General features: G+C 43.1%; 2 protein-coding genes across 7 annotated transcripts in view; both read left to right on the forward strand.

Moving 5' to 3' along the window:
- The window catches only part of MAEA (macrophage erythroblast attacher), a 50371-nt gene extending 48496 nt beyond the window's left edge, over window positions 1–1875 (forward strand). For all 6 annotated transcript variants that reach the window (XM_017820746.1, XM_017820747.1, XM_017820743.1 and 3 more), the window contains 2 exons: window positions 56–251; window positions 638–1875. In XM_017820746.1, the coding sequence (XP_017676235.1) occupies window positions 56–251; window positions 638–733 (292 nt within the window). In that variant the 3' untranslated portion in view covers window positions 734–1875. The remainder of the gene's footprint in view (window positions 1–55; window positions 252–637) is intronic.
- Window positions 1876–18007: 16132 nt separating this feature from the next.
- UVSSA (UV stimulated scaffold protein A) overlaps window positions 18008–19627 on the forward strand; it is a 55327-nt gene continuing 53707 nt past the window's right edge. The window contains exon 1 of the mRNA XM_017820686.1: window positions 18008–18106. Within this exon, the coding sequence (XP_017676175.1) occupies window positions 18008–18106 (99 nt within the window). The remainder of the gene's footprint in view (window positions 18107–19627) is intronic.

Here is a 19627-nt window from a genome sequence, read left to right on the forward strand (position 1 = left end):
GGGAAACTAATTGTCTTTCCATTCTGGCAACTGTTCCCTAACTTGCTGCTAACAGACAGTGTTATAAAGAGGATGGGAGCTCAAAAAATCCTGACTGCCCTGTGTGTAGCAAATCCCTGAACAAGCTGGCTCAGCCTCTGCCTATGGCACATTGTGCCAACTCCCGACTAGTCTGCAAGATTTCGGGCGATGTAATGAACGAAAATAATCCTCCTATGATGTTACCAAATGGATATGTCTATGGATACAATGTAAGTGTTGGAATCCATGACTTACTGAGGTCTAAAATAGCAGTGGTTATGATAACTTTCTAGGTCAAACTAGGAGCTTGTAACTGTCAGGAAGCTAGGAAAATACTTTTTGTGGTAATTTCTTAAGCACTGTTTGTTTAGCTACTTAAATTGGTCTTAAAGAAGCTGATGCCTGACTATATGAATTTATAACATGAATTTAGATGGCATTGGAAATCTTTCCCCTTGGAGAACGATAATGTAGAATAAGTAACATTTGGGGCAAAGATACTTTGACTGCAGACCACAACATTTTTTTAAATTAAAGGAAGTTTATTTCCTAAACAGTTCAATAATGCTGTGAGTTACTATTGTGAATATTATCTTCTGGTTTCGCTCTTTTTCAGTCTCTGCTTTCTATTCGTCAAGATGACAAAGTAATTTGCCCAAGAACCAAAGAAGTCTTCAACTTCTCACAAGCTGAGAAAGTCTACATCATGTAGGCCCATAAAACACAGGATGAAGTGCCGCTGGAATTTTGACACAGTGTATCTTGGCATACCCTGTAAAGGGGGGGGCCTTAATGTGTGGCAAAGAAGCAAAACCTGCCACCTTGGGGAGCAGACCTGTCGGTGGCATTGTTGTTTCTTGCGACCAAAGATCAATGAGCAACAATAAACACTCTCAAAAAAGTTTAAAAAAAAAAAAAAAAAGGAAAGAAAAAAAAAAGAAGAGAGGAATTATGACTTAAGTTTGTACTTGAATTAAAAAAAAAACAAACAAATTTTGATTGTTAAGGTTTTGTAACATAAGGTCAAAAATTGGACTCTTCTCAAAAGTACTTTCATCTTTTAAAGGATAACTTTCTTTAAAGATGGACACTTGCACTGGGGGAAAAGTTACAACAGATTTGAAATTAAATCCATTTTTCTTCCCTCTTTTTCACAATTGTCCAAGACCCTTTTGTTATCAAAGATCTCAGTACTACCAACATGTTCTCCTTTAAGCTCCTCTTTGCCTTCTTTATGATCCTCTCGTGAAGTAATCCTGAACATGAATGATGTAACTTATTTCCGTGGGAAGATATTTTTGATATCTTTGACACAAGACTGGCTTCTCTGGAGGATCAACTAGGGACTGGTTTGAAGGAGTATGAAGTCTTTTTCCAAACCCAAATATTTTAAGGAGGTTGCATAAGTATCAAGAGGAACTGAGAACATTTCAGGCAAAATCCAATGCTTGTTTAAATGTTCTTTTTCCAGTCTACCATAGTGTTAAAGTCCTTCTAAAGTTATTAGTTATGTGCATAGGGTTCAATATGAAATCATTAGTGCTACTGCCTTATTTCTTGCTTTGAGAATGTACTCACATGACAATGAGCTGGTATTCTTAAGTGTTGGGCGAAGTTTCTGAAGATGCCTTGCAGGATGATTACATAATTTTAGGGTCTAAATAGTATTCATTACTGAAACTAATAGTTCAATTTTAACAACTGCAGAACACATCCTTACGACTTTTCAAAAGAATTAAACCATTGTAGTTTAAACAAAACCATATTGTAGAGGTTTGTATTTAGCGCTTATTTTTGCATGTTGATGTTGATTAGCTAATAAAAGATTGTAAATGTAAAACATGTTAATAAAAATTGTTTTCCATTTCTTGATTATATAAAATTAGAAAGCTGTTTTGTGTTTAAATGTACAAGAAATTATCTCTCTTACAGGGGCCTCTCTTAAAAGGAGTGCAACTCCCAAGTGTTGATTTTCAGTGTTCTGCAAGAGTAAAAAAAACAAAACAAAAACACAACACAAACAACCAACCAAACAAAAAAAGGGCCATACAATAACCATAAATGTTGTTCTTCAGAGCATTTCAGTCAAATAACTATTTTTGGTTTAAACTTTTCATGTGTGAACAGTATATTCCAGGGTTTTTTCTGTCTCTTCCCAGAAAACTGGCTAATGTCCTAGAGCCTTTCTGTTAATAAAATGTTGTGGGTGATGGTAGGTGTGGGTTTTGGTGTGTGACTGAGTGCTGTAAAGAATGCTAACAAAGCATAGTCGAGGGACCACAGCTTCTGTTCATGTTCAACACTTAGAGAGCACAGATACATCTAAACTGCTTGGAACTGTAAATGCAGTGGGGGTTTCCAGGGAGGTGTGTCTGAAAAGGTTCCGCTTTCAGGAAGCATCACTGTTGATGCTTTAGGACAGGTATGTCTGGAGCACTGCAGAGCTGCCAGCTTGGCACAGGTCAGTGTTCCTGCACTTCCTCCTGGAAGGGTCTGTTTCTCTCTGTGTTTTCTCAAGTGACAGATTTAATGACTCCTTAGGAACAAAAGCAATGTGCCAAGAGTAAGTGGAGGCAGATAATGAGACAACTTACATCAGTAACTGGAATAATTTGCTATCAGTTAAGCAGTAACTGGTCTCTTCCTTTCTCAGGGGGCAAGAGTTGGAGCATCCTAAACTCATAAGGAGAGGGGGTATCACCCTGGGGAGCAGTGTTACTCAAACCCAGGTGGAGCAGCATCTGCATTTCTTTGGGAGACCATTTGCAGCTTCACTGCAGAAGGGCAAGGTCAGCTTTGGGGATGGCAGCCTTGCTTCTCCCTGCTTTACAGAAATGCATAAAGGCCAAAGCAGGAAAGAAGCAGTAGATCTCTGTTGGCCCTGAGGGAATGTGTGGTAACTGCACGGCAATTGTAGGGCATGCAAGTTGTTGCTTTTGCTTCTCTAAGTACTGGTTAGGGCTGTGGTTTCCTGAGATTTCAGCCCTTTTTGATTTCTGTGGCCTGAGCAGAGTAGTGGTGAAATCCACATTCCCAAAAAAAACCCCAACTAGCTGGGAAGGGGAGGGGTGGAGAGCAGCTGTCCTACAAGGAGGGCCTCCGTTTATGGGAGGTGTGATTCCAGAGGGCCAGGTGCCAACGTGAGGACTCAGTCCCTGATGGTGTGTTATAAAGGAGGTGTTCCAGAAGGAGCGTAGGGGAGGTTCAGCTGTCTGTGAGCTGTGATTGCTCACTTCAGAAATCTGCAGTCAGACAACCTTCTCTGACTGCAGACAGGCCTGTTTGAGACAGGCAGCTGTAGCCTCCTTCCTGGCCCCTCTGAACTGTGCCAGGCTGCTCCCAGGCTTGCTCTGGCATGGGTTTGGAAGCCTTCCAGCTGTATAAGGGTCAGAAATGGTGGCAGGGCTGGATTGCTTTGGTGCAGCCTGGAGCCCTGGTTTGCATTCCCTGGCTGCTTTGTGCAGCCTTGAGCTCAGGATCCAGCAGAGATAGCTGGATCCAGTTCATAGCTCATCTCACAGGTGGCTCCAGACATCAAACCAAGAGCAGCAGGTGGCTCAGAGTGAGTATAAAGTTATTTGAAATGGTAGAGGTTCACTAGTGAAGTGAAGGTTGTCTCCTCTCAAGGTCTGGCTGAGCTGGAAATGAACAATATCCTTCACTGTAATGTTTTTTTTTCAGTCTTGCCAGGCAATTAAACAAAATGAGACTGGAGGCTCTGGATTTTGGTTACAGTGTTCCTGTTTGAAGGCAACAGTTTTGTCCTGTTTGTGGTCAGGGCAGGTTCCTGTGATTTCCACAGTTACATGGAGGCTGAGAATTGCCTTAACCTTTCCTTCTGTTTGTTGTGGTCCAAACCCCTACTCTAAATGCTGAATGTTTTCCAGTATTGTGAGAGATACTGGTCACTGTTGGCAGTGCCATGGGTTTCTTTTGTACCTGTTTCAGCTTGAAGTGTTGCATTATCTTCCAGGCTGAGAAGGGTTCAAGATGCTGAGGTCACAACCCTTTGTAGGTAGGAAGCAGTGGAGCTGATACCAAAACCAGGCAAAACATTTTGCAGGAAGGTTTAGAGACTGATGGACTGGTATGGTTTTGTTTGGGTGTTTTTTAATGCTAGCATGGCCTTTCCTGCTCATTAATAAAATTACTTCTTGGGGAAAAAAATATTATTTGGGAGAGGAAGAATGAGAAAATTACAGCTGGAATTATGCCAAAAGGAAGCCTTTGACTATGCTTAATGGACCACTATTCAGAAAAAAAAAAGGGATACTTTGACTTTCTTTTTTTACAGCTTCAGATAGCTTGAGCAAAGTGTGCTGGGAGATGCACCAAACACTTTTATCGAGGATGCTTTGAGACCCACACTGTGACATTGTGCACTGAGTGTCCTGTAGCACGATAGAGAGGTCACCTGGTAGAAGAAAATGAGTATTTAAATCTCTTCTGCCCTGTTTGTTTATGTTCCATGATGAGGTATTCTGAATTTTTGCACCAAATAGACCCCAGCCTAGATCAGCGTGGTAGTTGATCAAGTCTGATCTCATCTGACCCTTGAACAGATGAACTGCCAGTAGTTTCTTCTAGTCACTGAATGCTATAGTAATTCTGTAGTAATAGTATAATAGCTATAGTAATATATATATATTATAAATATTGTTTTATATATATATTATATATATTATTATATGTAAGAATAGCAATGCTATAGTAATTTCTGTTTGATGATGAGGGGTATCTGTGGGTCAGAGATTTCCCCTGGATCTCCCTGGCATTATGCTTTCCCAAAGATTCAGTGTCTGCTTGGTTCTGCAATATGCATCAGCCATGCTGAAAGGCAGCGTTTTATTAATTTAATCATTTATTTTAAAGACCTGACCCTCTTAGCTGAGCTCTGAGGAGTTTTCAGCAGCTCAGCTTTCTCTTAGTTTTAGGAAGAGATCTAAGATGGGCTGAGCTAGACAGCAGAATCTCCTCTTACCTCTTTACTAATACATCCTATAGCCAGGTAGGTTCTGTAAGTGGAATTAAACATCTCTGGCACACAGTCAGGGGGAGAAAATTTGCCATCAAGGCCAGCATGAAGGAGGAAGAAGCTACAGTTTAGTTGCTGTTGGATGTGAGGGCTGAAGAGGTTTTTGGCACAGGTGTAAAGCCAACACAAAGTAGTTCTACATTACTGCCACCTTTTGTGAGAAGTTCAGTGTGTATCTGATCTAGACACTGCAAAAACCCCTCATCTAAAGAGATCTAGTCCTGACAGTTTGAACCGAAGCTCTGAGACTCTGTATGTGGAAGTTCTTAATATCAAAAATTAAATTAGTCCTCATTCCTCGCTGGGGACGAGTTGATTTCACTGAGGAGCTCACAGTTTTGAACAAGATATTTCAGACTCCACCATACAAAGCTGCTATTTGAACGTGTAAAAATTATCATGTAAAAATTAACATGTAAAGATCAACATGTAAAAATAAACCAGAGGAAATCAGCTGTCACATAAGTAGCACCACAAGAAGAACAATAGGAAATAGCAGAACAACAAGACACAGGAAGGGCTGCTGAACAAGAAAAACTGTTGGGTTTGACTCAGTAAAAATGAGATCAAGCAGCAGGGTAGAGTTAAGAAATCCCATCAGCCAGTTATCTTTCAAAGAGATTAAAATAACTTCAGCTTTTTAAAGTGCAAGTGTAAGAAGAAAAAATGAACATGAAAGCACTGTGTGATAGAGATCCAGACTTGATTACAAAACTGCACCCAGCACCTTGCTCCTAATAAAGACGGCAACGTGTGACATCGGTGGGCGGCGTGGAGCGGGAGATGCACTGAGAGAACCAGAAATAACTCAGCAACATGGAAGGGAAAAACATTGTGCCCAGTTACAGAAACCAAGTGATCAGACTCCTGGGATTGTTGATTGTTCAGATCTAATGGAAAGAAGCCATTCCAGTATCCAGCCTGGGAATGGTATCACATAGAATCAAAAAGTGGTTGGGCTTGGAAGGGACCTTGCAGATCATCTCATTCCAACCCCCTGCCGTGGGCAGAGACACCTTCCACTAGACCAGGTTGCTCAGAGCCCCATCCAGACTGGCCTTGAACACTTCCAGGGATGGGGCACCCACAGCTTCTCTGTGGGGCCAGCCAGGAGGCTACAACCTGTTCCAGTGTCTCACCACCCAAAGAAGTATCCTAACGTCTAATCTAAACCTGCCCTCTCAGTTTAAAGCCATCCCCCCTTGTTCTATCACTCCATGCCCACGTAAACAGTCCCTCTCCAGTTCTCTTGTAGCCCCATTTAGGTCCTGGAAGGGGCTCCAAGGTCTCCCCAGAGCCTTCTTTTCTCCAGGCTAAACAACCACAACTCTCTCAGTCTGCCCCCAGAGCAGAGGGGCCCCAGCCCTCAAAGCATCTTCATGGTTCTTCTCTGGACTTGCTCCAGCAGGTCCACATCTTTCTTATGCTGGGGCTGCAGGAGGCCCTGGTGCTGCTGTGCTGGAAGCTGGAGCACAGTCCTGGTGGTTCAGGTTGTCTCTCTTGCGCTGCAGCTGGAGCAGAGGGAGCACTGAGCTGTTCTGTTTCCCAAACTAATGTGGAAAACCAAAGCTGGTCAAGTTGGGGATAACGCCCAAGGCGCTGGAACCTACATCTGTACCTACTCCTTTCACCCTATTTCCTATCCTGTAAGATTAACTTTTATGTTGTGCATTTCTCAAGGAAATAGTTTTACCTACCCCACAGGGCAGAGGAGCAGATTTTCCCAGGAAAATCATCTGGGTTTCCAGCCAGGACTTTTCCCTGACAGCGCCAGAAGGAAGAATGAGGAGAAAAAGATGATCAAGGCTATTCACTTCAGGACAAAAAGGTCATTAACTAACTTAAATATTTTGTTCCCCACCCATAGAGATTAAGCAGGATCATAAAGACAAATTCCCCTAAAAGAAATAAACAGATAATAAAACCAGTACCACAGTTTCCTTTTCCTTCTTTGCAAACCACAGCAAGACAAATCGCTCAGAAGAAAGAGGACCTGAGCTGTGGGAAGTTCTTCAGGGTGCCCGTGCATACCCCATATGGAGATGTCTCCTCTTTAAAGTAGCAGCTTTAGGGACTCAGAGAAATATTTTATTAAATGCTGAAGGGTATTAAGGGCGAATTGGTCTTAAAAAAGCTCAAGTTGCCCTGGATGCATTCATTAAGGAAAACATTGTATAGGGCTCTACTTTAACTCCTGCTGGGTAGATCATCACCCCAGCTAACTTCACTGGAACCAGCTCTGTTGGCAGAGTTGCTGTGCAGGAGGGCAAAACCCCAACAGGCAGGTTTGGAACCCCCGGCTGCTTGTTGCTGCCCCTCCTTTTGGAAAATGGGGTGGTTCCTCAGTAGGAGTTGTTTTGCTCTGTGGTGTGGGGGAAGAGGCTGTTTCTCCACAAGGATCGTGACATGATTTTCTATTTTAAACTGTGCACACTCAGGAGTCTCACTGTCCTGCTTGTCTGTGCACAGGAGCTCAACATACTATTTGATCCTCTTCGTGGCCATAAGGAACATCAGCTTACAGGGCTGGCATCCACCATAGGAAATGGAGAGGAATTCAGGCCAGGGGGTGAGGGATGCAGCAGGAGAGCATCTCTGTGGGTGGCTGCTGGAGAGAGCAAAGAAGCAGCTTGTGGGTGGTTTGTGCTGCTGTGGGAGCTTCAGAGACACTTGAGCAGTATGGGGATGTCTGCTACGGAGAGAAGGGTAACCCACAACTGAGTCCAGCACCATATTCCTGTTTCAGGACTATTACAGCCTTATTCCTGCCTCTTTTCTGGAGTCAGCATGAGGCTTGAGCCAAACAGCCTTGAAGTCTCCGGAGTCTCTAAGCGGATCTTGCCCTCAGAGCATTTGCAACTTGCCCATACAGAGGGTGCTAGGCTGCTAACCTGCGTGTGTGGAAGCTGAGACACAGCCAGCTCCAGGAGGAACAGCCCTGGAATGGGATGAAGTGTGTGATCTCATCTTGTTAGATGGTCAGACAGTGAAGAATAGATCAGATTTGATGTGGCTGATGCAAATCTGTCGGCTTTTTTTTTCCCAGCAGCACTTTGTAAACGTTGATCTCAGATATACATCCCCTCTGATGATCCAGGCTTTGTGGCATCTGTGTGCTTTGAATGTCACTGTCATATCCATTGCCAGCTCTGTAGCTTCAGTGCTGCATTATTTTACTGCAAAAAAACAGTGAATAAACAGGGTGCTGGTTTTATAGGAGAGCTAATGATTCGGTTTAACTACCAAGTACAGAGAAAAGCCCAGAAGCTACAACTGAATTGCTGCTTTGCTCCTTCAGTGAGTAACAGACCTTCTTTGACACACCTAATTGTTATAATAATTGGAAAGAATGTCACCTGCCCTGTTAAGAGAGAAATTATCCTACCCTTGGCCAAAACCTATTCCCTGTCTCTCTGTTTGAAGCCTTCTTCTGAGGAGGTAAAATTAAGAATTCCTCATTGAAGTAAGATTAGCAGTTGCTGCATCCATAAATACCTGTCTTATTCTAAACCCATTAGCAAAGGATAATGACTGGTTTCTCTGCATTGGGAAACCATAAATAACACCACCTCTGATCTCTGTGTTTGAGGGTGTGAGATGCTGGAGTAAATTTTGATCTGAATAAAGTATTTGTCTTAATTCTTTCCCTCCACACCTTGTATTTCCAGGAACAGCATTAAAAGAAATCAGAGTGCTGGTACCATTTTTATCTTGGCTGAAGAAGCCAAGCAGAACCTATCACTGAACCTTCAGGTGGCTATTTAAAAATTATAATTGCAAAATAACACCCCCATCCAGGATCACGGTCAGGTGAAGTGATACTAAAACATCTAGGCTAAAATGTAAAGTCTCACAGAGCAACAGTTTTTTGAATGTTCTAAAGCTTTGTGCAAATCCCATTAAATATACCAGTATGGATCAGTTCTGTTAAAATACCAAAGATTAAAAATGCAGCCTTCCAACTTCATCTGCTCCAAGCAGCCCTCCCTGCTAAGGGCATTTAGAGGGGCTGCTCCCATCATTACAGGAACATTCCCATCACACTTATCTGTCCTTAGGGAATTGAGTCTTGAAATTGGGAACATTCTTGAAATCTTACAGTAGTTTCTTTTAACTCAAGGACACTTCAAAGAGCCATAATATCCTTTTTCTTAATTCTGTTTGCAAAATACTCTCCCTTTATGCTGTCCCCTCTCTAGGATCCACTGACAACTCCATTGCACGAGTAGCCAGAGCTCCTGCTTTAACATTTGCTGTCTGAGTCACCAGGATTTTCATGTCCTGCCATCTCTGTTTTGTGTAAAAAGTGCCTTCCAAAAGAGCCAGGGGCAATAGATCTCCAGTGTTCTGATTTTAGATGTCGAGTCTCAAAACTATTTACAATCCAGGGCTGTTTGGTTCAAGCACATCTGTCAGAAAAACATCATCATGAGACAGAGAATCTGTTTCCTCACTGGTAAAATATGTGCCTGGTTTCCAGTCTGAATTCATCTTTTGTTTCTTGTGTTTTTCACTGCTATACTGGGAATCATTTAATATGTAATATTTTTCCCTGAAGATATTTTTATTTTATGAACAAGTTGCCTCACAATAATCAAAATTGATTTAAATCTTTACTAATAGAAGGTATTGCAAGTGTTTATTTTCTCCTATTTGCTCTTGTACCCTTCCTATATGTAAAGGATTTTTTTAAGAACTTTGTAAAACGTGTATTATTTTAGTATTTACCAGGTTGCTTACACATTTTACAGAGCTAATAATACTCAATGCTTTTTGTTATTGCTCTGGAACTGTTTAACCCTGCTGTTCCCACAGTGATTCAATATAATAGAGACATATTTGAAATTTGCTGGTGGTTCTGAAATAGCAAGAACTGCTGCTTTTCTAAGCAGTAAATGCAGAACACAAATCGATGCTAAAATATTCCTGTGTGGTTCGAGGCCTGTGATACTTTTGAAGAGACAACACTGTATTTTTGCATCATACACATTTCCTTCCTGAAGGTTTTTATTGCACCATTCGAAGCAGAGTCCAAGCAGTGACAGAAGCATATGGAGATGAGAGAAATCATATTGATTGCAGGTAACTTGGAATCCTTGCCTGTAGTAAGTAAAGTTACACACATGTAAGTGAACCTCTCAGCCTTTCCATCTTTTCCTCTGGAGCCACGTGAACCAACCCTTGTTTATGGTGCCCAGGGCAGTGTTTTGGCAACTCAGTTGTGATTTCAGTTCACCGCCACTGGCCTTTCAAGAAAGAGCCACTTCTGTGCCAGGTGCAGGTTTTTCAGTTATGTTACGAGGGGGAAAGAAGTTTTTTTGCCACATTTTTGTTGCAATCAAATTTTTTCCATTAATTTCTTAACAAGCTCAAATATCTTCCATATCGAAGTTTTTTATTGGCTTTAGAATTTGGAAGGGAGGGGCATTTGTTGGGTTTTGGTTTGGGTTTGGGAGGTGTTTTATTTGTTTTAGGTGGTTTTTTGGTGGGTGTTTGTTCAGCAAAAAAGGCGAAGTGTGCCAGGAGATGCTTTTAATGCTCTAAATTTTTCTGGAGGTTTTACTCCATCCATTTTCCTCTATGAGCACAGGGAAAGCAGTGAGTCATTCTGCTTGGAAAATGCCTCGACCTTCAGTGTTTTCTTAGAGATATGTGTTCTCTTTTAAATTGTCATTAAAATTATTTTCCCTGGTGTGATACACAGGAATGCTTTGTTGAAGTAAAATATCTTCTTTGCCTATTTTATTGCAAGACTGTGATAAAGGTAAAGATTCTGACCTGTTTAAAGATTTATTCCTGGTCTGGTAACAGTGTGGCCTTGCACATAGATGGAAGATGCAACAAGAGAATATGGGAGAAAGTGGTGTGAGTGGAGTTCTTAAGTGACATTATATATGTGTGTGTGTGTGTGTGTGTGTGTGTGTGTGTGTGTGTGTGTGTGTATGGATATATACAGATAAATATAACATGACACATTTTAATTTATGTGACATATGAATATTTATATATTTGTGTGTGTGTGTGTGTGTGTGTGTGTGTGTACACAAACTGTAATTTCTGACTTGGAGTGCTGAAACCTGCCTGGGCACTTGGATATCTCTTGGAGAAAAGGAGGCTCAAGGGGGACTCTCTACAACTCCCTGACAGGATGTGGGGTCGGTCTCTTCTCCCAAGTAACAAGTGACAAGCTGAGAGGAAATGGCCTCAAGTTGTACCAGGGGAGGTTTAGGTTGGATATTAGGGGAAATTTCTTCATGGAAAGGGTTGTGAAGCACTGGAACAGACTGGGAAGTGGTGGAGTCACCCTCCCTGGAGATAGTTAAAGAACATGTAGATGTGGCACTTGGGGACATGGTTTAGTGATGGCCTTGTCAGTGCTGGTTTTAGAGTTGAACCTCATGATCTTGGAGATCTTTTCAAATGTAAATTATTCTGATTTTCACAGGTGACCCCTAAGGTTTTGGATCTGGGACATCAAACCCAACGCCACAGGTCAGTGCTACAAGCCCGTACGCCCAAATCCTACTTTAAAAAAAAACCCTAAAATAAAAGTAAACAACTTGCTGATAGTGAAAATGATTTGTATTTAACGCTAAAAACACCGAGCAGGATTTCTAAGGCGGTGCGTTTTCCAAGGAGCAGCGATCTCAGCGATCTCAGCCCCAGCTCTCGCCTCGCTGGACGGGCTACAGGTGTTCCTGCATTGCCATCTGCTGGGGGCTGCGCCAAGGGCAGCCCCGCGACCCCCGGAGCCCCCCTGTCCTTCAGACAGCCCCGTCTCCGGTGGTCCCCCAGCGCGTGGTTTAACACCGGGCTGCTTCGGTAGAGGAAAACAAATAGAATTTGTGCCTGTAATTCACTAGGCACAGCTTTTGCTAAAGGGTTCCTTTTTATACTTGTCTGCAAATAGGCTCATCTTAAAAAGTACTTTACACTTCGTTATAAAGTTCATTTTTACTCTCATGGGAAAATGTGCTCATCTGAAAAAGTGCTTTATTCTTCTGATAGCTCTGTGAGCTTAAATAATGTAAAACAATTTTTTTTCCCTAAAAAATACAGACTTTAGGGGGTTTTTGTCTGTTTGTTATTCTTTTTTTTTTAATTTAATAAATTAAATAATTCCTAAATAAAATTAGAAATGTTTTCCCCTAAGCAATCAGGACGTGGTGGCTCTCAGGGGCTGTGCCTTTTGTGGCTATGTAGGAACACAGTGGCAAAGGCAATGACAGATTATTTTCTGTGATTTCAGCTGAGCAAAGGCTGCCACAGTCACCCAGCTCAGACCACTGCCAGCAGCACAGCTCTCCTCTACTGTCCCTACAAATCTAGTTTTTGTCCATTTGAAACTACTGACTGCCAGTGTTGTGTTTAGATTTCAAAACCCCACACACTTCCCTAGAATTCAAGTTCCACGACCTGGAGCAGAACTGGATGTTCAGAGCTCTGCAGACCCACACTCAAGGCTGTTGAAGGGGTTGCTCCGAGCAGGCTCGTGTGTATCAGCAGGTCACAGTTCACACAGATTCTGCCAGAAAAAAGCCTCACCCTCGCCACTTTTTACTGAAATATCAATAATTGACCCAGGTTTTTTCTGGAGGAAATTATGAGGAAAGCAAAAAGCTGGGTTTTTCATCTGCTGTCCCTCTTGAAAGGGGTGATCTTTATGCCACTCCTTCTAAACAGGATGTCAAGAAACCTTGGTGTACAGTTTACTGAGGCATGTTCACCACACTGCTTTTTCAGTATTTTATATAATTTTACCACTATGACTTGTTCAAAGAGGAAAAGTAGCAATGATTCATTTTAAAGGCCTTTTAACACTCACGTGAACAAGCTGAAACACAGAACAGGGGTGGCTGCATGAGTAACACTGCTGAGGTCACACTGGGGCAGGGATATGTTGCTGGAGAAGCTGCAGCTCAGGGCATGGAGTCAGCACCCCAAATTCTGCACTGAGCTCTTCTGGGACACTGTCACATCATCTTCTTAAAATCAACCTATTCTTCGTATGGGCTGACTGTACCCACGAGTCTTGTTCCAGGCTGTGCTGAAGTTCAAGTGCCTGAAAGTTTGTAGAACATTTTGGGAGTCCTAATAGTGCACAATATGAAATAATTGTTAAGTTTGGAAAAGATCTCTAAGATCATTGAATCCAACCACTTACCCATCACTACCATGTTCACAAACCATGTCCTCACGTGCCACGTCTACATGTTTTCTGAACACTTCCAGGGATGGTGACTTCACCACTTCCCTGGGCAGCCTGTTCCAGTGATTGACCTCTCCTTCTGTGAAGAAATTTTTCCTAATATCCAATCTAAACTTTCCATGGCACGACTTGAGGCCATTTCCTCTTGTCCTGTCACTTGTTACCTGGGAGAAGAGGCTGACCCCCACCTGGCTACAACCTCCTATCAGGGAGTTGTAGAGACAAATCTCCCCTGAGCCTCCTCTTCTCCTGGCTGATAACCCCACCTCCCTGAGCTGCTCCTCATCAGACTTGTGCTCCAGATCCTTCCCAGCGTTGTTATCCTTCTCTGGACACACCCCAGCACCTCAATGTCTTTCCCATAGTGAGAGGCCCAAAACTGAACATGGGGTTTGAGGTGTGGCCTCACCAGTGCCCAGCACAGGGGGACAATCACTGGCCACGCTGTTTCTGATACAGGCCAGGATTCCATTGGCCTTCTTGGCCACCTGAGCACACACACTGGTTCATGTTCAGCTGCTGTTGACCAGCACCCCCAAGTCCTTTTCCATTAGGCAGCTTTCCAGCTACTTTTCCTCAAGCTGTATATTGGTCAGTGGGACTGTCGTGATGCACTTGCTGCAGAAACTACGAGCATGCAAAGGGGCATGAATACATGAAACATGAATAAATATTTTCCCATTCTACTCCAACTTGCATATTGAGCCCCAGAAGTGCAACACACCTCCTTAAAAGCATAAATAATTGGCTACAGACACTTCACAAAACTTGATACCTTTTTCTTTTAAGGACACTTCCTTCTTCCTTTTAGTTATACTTCAATATTTCCATCTCTCTCAAACTGTGGTCTTTGCACTCTGTTTTTGTTCCAACTACCTTGTAATCTTCTCAAGCCAGGGACTTTCCTTTTGCCTGCAAAACTGACCTGTATAAATAATCACTTCATAGATACAAAGCATTCTTTTACCATAACAGTAAAAGAAATACTCTGGAAAAGCTTGTTTTGATCCATGTGGCTTTCTTGTTCACTGCTAATAAAAGCTGATAGAAATACCAAACAGGCCTGAAGGCTGAGATCAGGCTCCTTTGGGCACTCTCCTGGTGCTGAGGGAAAGCAGTGGATTTAGATGGATGACTGAGGAATTGCTCCTGTGAGTGAGTGATTGAAATGTCACTGTGGGTTCAAGCTGCTTGGTGCACGAACAGGACAGAGGAATCTGAAATGGAAACCCAGAGATCAGGCAGTGTTTGTGCAGTGGTGTGCAATGGCTGTGTGACACACACAGACCCATCACCTGTCTGGTTCGAAAGCAGCGACAACAGTTTCACGTCAGGAATGGACTTCATCATTCCCAGGTAACTGGAGGCAGCACTGCAGCTTTTAGCAGCTTCAGAGCAGTTCTCTCCACATCCTTGGGAAAAGAATTAAAAAGCAATTCCTTTGGGTATCTGAAGCCACAGTTCTGTGCAGTCTCTCATTTGGAGAATCCAGCTTGAGCGACCGCAGTTCTATTACAGGCTGTGGCTTTCCGAGGATGGGACAGCTCAGGCATCCATGAGGCAGAAAGAGCTCCAAAACAGTGCCATCAGTGAGTCAGTGGGACACCCAAAACAGTCTCTTTAAGTTGTTTAAGAAACCTCTGCTAACATTTTATATTAGAAATCAATATTTGCGTAAGTGTGAAAGTGCCATTCCTGTCACTGTATGATTCAGCATCAGAGGCTGAAACTCCTCTTTTGGAAGCTTGGGGGTCTTCTTTTCCTCTGCACTCTCCTTTTCTATACGATAACAAGCTTCAAGCTCCTCCTTTTCTGAGCCACCTGATCTGAGTCCTGCCTTACAGGCTGGCATCCCCCAGACCCCCAAAGACACCCCCTTGCAGTGCAGTGGGGTGTGCTCTGGTCTTCTCTGGGTGCATTCATGTCATAGTCTTAACTTGTGATGTGGACATGTATTGCCTAACACAGAAAAATGCTCATTATATTCCAGTTCAAGTCTGCACAGATCTTTCCAAGGAGGAAAAAGAAATTTACCCTCATTGATAGTAGTCAGGTGTGTTCATATTGATGTGCAGTTTCAGGAATTGCTGCAGGATCGTTTTTAAAGCTTATTCTAGACATGAATATAAGCCACGTGTAGGAAGGTTCTCCTTGATTTGTGATGGTTTTCCCACAGCTATTGCTGGTCCATCCAACTCACAAGTGATTATTTAATTAGTGATCTAGACCATACAGAGCACATTCATTCATCTTCTCCTATGGCAGAGTTACAAAACCTTGCAGTAGCTGAAGTGTTGTCACAGTCACTATTTCACATAATTAGAGGAGGTCACCAAATACCTTTGGCCTTGCATTATTGATAGTTTAATGAATAGGGTATTTCTCCTTTGGGAACATCTGTTTAAACATAGTCTTTACCCCTTATGGGGAAGTTCAGAGCTTTCAAGTATCTGTCACCCTTTTGCTCAACTCAAAGCAATGGTTCAGCATCTATTCAGCTCACATAGGAGGTCATTTTCTTTGCAGCCCAATTGGCACAAACTTAGTGACAACTTAATGTCAGTGTTTATCATGTTTCTGTATCTTCAGACCTGAAACCAAAGTTATTTTAACTCTAAATTATTTGTAAGGAAGCTTTATTTTTTTTGCCCAAGTTCCATTTTGGCAGGAAAAGAAATCCTCCTTTTTAATTTCATATCATTAAGCTGAATACAGCTATCTTAAAAGTTCAGGGGGGGTTTCTTTCTGACTGACATTCTCCTTTATTGCAAAGCTGGAAAACAAGCCCTGGCAAAGAATCATACAGTGAAATGGCGGAACTGTGTCCTACTGAGATGTTTCTTTTATAAAAGACTATAACAGATAATTTAGTATTGCTCAAAGTCTGAAACAATCCTTCCTAGAGCCATCAGTTTGACCTTTTAAATTTGTGGTGGAACAAATGGTCCTTATTTAATGTAAGAACAGCCAGACCCAAGTCATTGGTGTCAATGGACAAAATTCTGGAGCTTTTTCTGCCTGTGTATTTGGCCAAAGACACTGGACAAACTTGAGATGACCTCTGGAAGGACCAAGTGGTCATATCTGGAAATATCTTGTAGGAGGACATTCCCACTGCAAATGCTTCCTGCCAATCATGATAGCACTGGGTATCCTGGAGAGGTGGTGGACAGGCCAGTGTTTCTAGAAGAATCTCTGTTCCTGCAAGGTATCACTTGCTTTGGAGAACCCATGAAGTGTAACTGTGGTGCTCTCGCTGATCTCTCAGCACAGAAGTAAGAAATGCAACTCCTTGATTCAGCAACCTGACCCAATCCATGCCCCATGAAGCTGCAGGCTCAGGCTTTGCTGAGACCAGGTGTGAACTGACAGTAACACTGAACTCTGAGGCTCTGAGGGGGTAGGAGGTGGTGTTCAGTTCTGCCTCTGCACTCCACAGTGTCCTGCATTCCCTCCCCTCCATGGAACAGCCCAGAACAGTCATGCCAGGGAAAATCCATGCAGGTGCAGAGGGTTGTGACTTTTACACCTGGATGAATTCTTCAGTGTTCCAGTTCTCTTCAGCCTTTTACCACGTTGCTCCAGAGGAAGAATGTTCGGAAATACTTGAATGGTGGGCATTTACCATGTTTATTAAAAAACAGAAGGGGAAAGGGACTCAGCAACTTGAGCAAACACAGTTTTATGTAGTTGTCTTTGATTTTTTAAAATAAATAAATAAATAGCCTAGCTCTGGCTGGGATTTGCCTAAGGGACTACCATGAATGAGTTACATAACTCAGCATTCATTCATCAGCTGGTTCTTTGCAAAACCATATGGCTCCTTGCAGGGATTTCTTTAAACATTATGCAAGGGGATGAAATTGGTGCCTTTGTAGATGGTAAGTCTGTTGCTTGAGGCTCATTTTGACATTCTGTTTCCAGATAGTACAGCAATTCTATTTCTGCTAGTAATATCCTAATAAAAAGCAGTTGTTGAGGCACTTTCAATCAAATTAAGAAGAGAAATAGAACAAATAAGGAATAATGAAAGAGTAAACTGATCTAAACTTTAAAGATGAACGGTGCCATTCTCTGTGTGAGTTTTACAAGGAAATCCATTTTCTTTGATGAAAGGCAGTGGGGAAAGGAGAAACATCATTAAAAAGCAAGTTGTCATTGGTTTGATGTATTGAATCAGAAATAACAGAGCAACTGCAAAATGTAAGAATTCATTTACTGCAGTAAATTTGGTTGAAGATATAAGTTCATTTCTTGTGAAAAGTGCTCAGTGCTGTCTTTCCCAATCGCAGGAGCCAGTAGACAGAGCTGCAACACCAATTCACACATGTCACTTCCAACACATGCCTGAACTGTGGGTTCATGGAAATACTTTTCAATCATCTGACACCATTTTCAAATGGGAACAGATATTTCAGACGCCTCTCTTCTTTAGGATGTTCAAAGCAGGCACCTGCAAGGTCTTTATTATTCCCAGTGCTTAAGCAGCACTTTCAGAGATGGAGGTCTGCAGAACACTTCTAATTGAGCACCCAAAACTGAAAACAGGTCAGGCTCTGCCAAGAGTGAATCCAGGGCAGCCTCATGATGTCCAATAACTGAACCACACTGTATAAGTAGTGCAAAGGGAGACACAGACAAATCTTTTAAGCTCTCTCTCGCCACAGGTGATGCCCTGGGCAGCAGGACACATGCCAGGGACATGCCCTTGGAACACAGACACGTGCAGAGCAAAATGCCGGATGCTTTCCTGCATGTGGGAGAAGAGAAGGGAGTTCTTTGCTCAGCCACATGACCTGACTGCAGCAGAGTGTGTGCTGTGCTTTAAGGATGTGACTCAGGTAGGTAAAACCCCCTTACTACCCTCAGTACCTCGGCTTATTGCTGTGATCCTTCATCAGCTTCTCTCTCCACAGGCCAATGGGTCACCTGCAACAATCATCAAGTGCTCTGAGGTTCTCAAGTGGAAGTTATGCTCTGACACCCCCCTGAAAGTCTGGACAACTAGACCCTTTTCCCCATTGTGTTTCCTTCCCGGTTTTTTTATATATTTCTACACCTGAATTTCTAAAAGGATTTCCATGTAAAAGCCACACAGAGTGGCAGAGCTCACCTTTAAAGTTTAGGTCAGTTTAATCCTTCAATAACCATTTTGCTAGGGCTCCTCTCACTCCTGCAGTTTTATAAAGCCATCACCATTTCCAAGTCCTGCAAAATGGAGCACATTGCTGAGGTCCCCTCTCAGTCATCTCTTCTCAAGGCTAAACAGGCCCAGCTCCCTCAGTCTTTCCTTTAAGAGAAATGCTCCAGTCCCTGAAGTTTTCCTTCCCAAAGAGAACATCCATAGCTTACATCACTTGAAGCCAAACGTCACAAAGCACTGAGAAAAAAAAAAATACTGTAGTTTTGGCTACACATTTGGACTGTGCTTGTTTATTTGCCCATCCCACCATATCCTTGCACCTGCATCCTATGAATCCACGATAGGGAGCTCAAATTGCGTTTTATGTGGTATTTGGAGCCCGTGTGAGAATGGCATTCATTGTGAAAACTCCATATGGACCCTCCAGGCCCTGGATAGCGGCTGCTACTAAGAAAATTCAGTTTTTGGATGCAGGAGGGGCGAGTTACAGGGTGCCATGTGCCCAGCACAAGAAGTACATGGAATTGTTGGAGGAAGTCCAGAGGACAACACGAGATTAATAACAGGACTGGAGCACGTCCCCTGTGGAGACAGGCTGAGAAATTTGGAGCTGTTCAGCCTGGAGAAGAGAAGGTTGTGTGGAGACCTCAGAGCAACATTCCCGTGTCTGAAGGGGCTACAGGGAAGCTGGAGAGGGACTGTTCACCAGGAATTGTAGTTATAGGACAGTAGTAATGGGCACAAATTGAAAGAGGGGGGATTTAAATTAGATATTAGGACGAAATTGTTCCCTGTGAGGGTGGCGAGGCACTGGAACAGGTCGCCCAAAGAATCTGTGGCTGCTCCATCCCTGGAAGTGTCCAAGGACAGGCTGGATGGGGCTTGGAGCAACCTGGTCTAGGGGGAGGTGTCGCTGCCCATGGCAAGGAGTTGGGACGAGATGATATTTCCTGTCCACTCCAAGCCCTTAACATTCCATCGGGCACATGGTGTGACTCTTGGGGACGGCCCTGTGCAGGGTTAAGAGTCAGGCTCGATGACCCTTGTGAGTCCCTTCCAGCTCAGCATATTCTGTGATCCTGTGGTTTTATGATTCTGTGGCAACGAGTGTTTGGGGACAACAAGGGGTTAAACCTCCCTCCAGCCCCCAAACCGGGGCGCGGCTCCTTTAAGGGCTCTCCCCGCCCTTCCCCTGTGGGCGCTTCCGGGTGCCGGCACG

The sequence above is a fragment of the Lepidothrix coronata genome, unplaced genomic scaffold, assembly GCF_001604755.1.
Source record: "Lepidothrix coronata isolate B3197 unplaced genomic scaffold, Lepidothrix_coronata-1.0 Scaffold85, whole genome shotgun sequence".
In the NCBI taxonomy this organism is placed as follows: domain Eukaryota; kingdom Metazoa; phylum Chordata; class Aves; order Passeriformes; family Pipridae; genus Lepidothrix; species Lepidothrix coronata.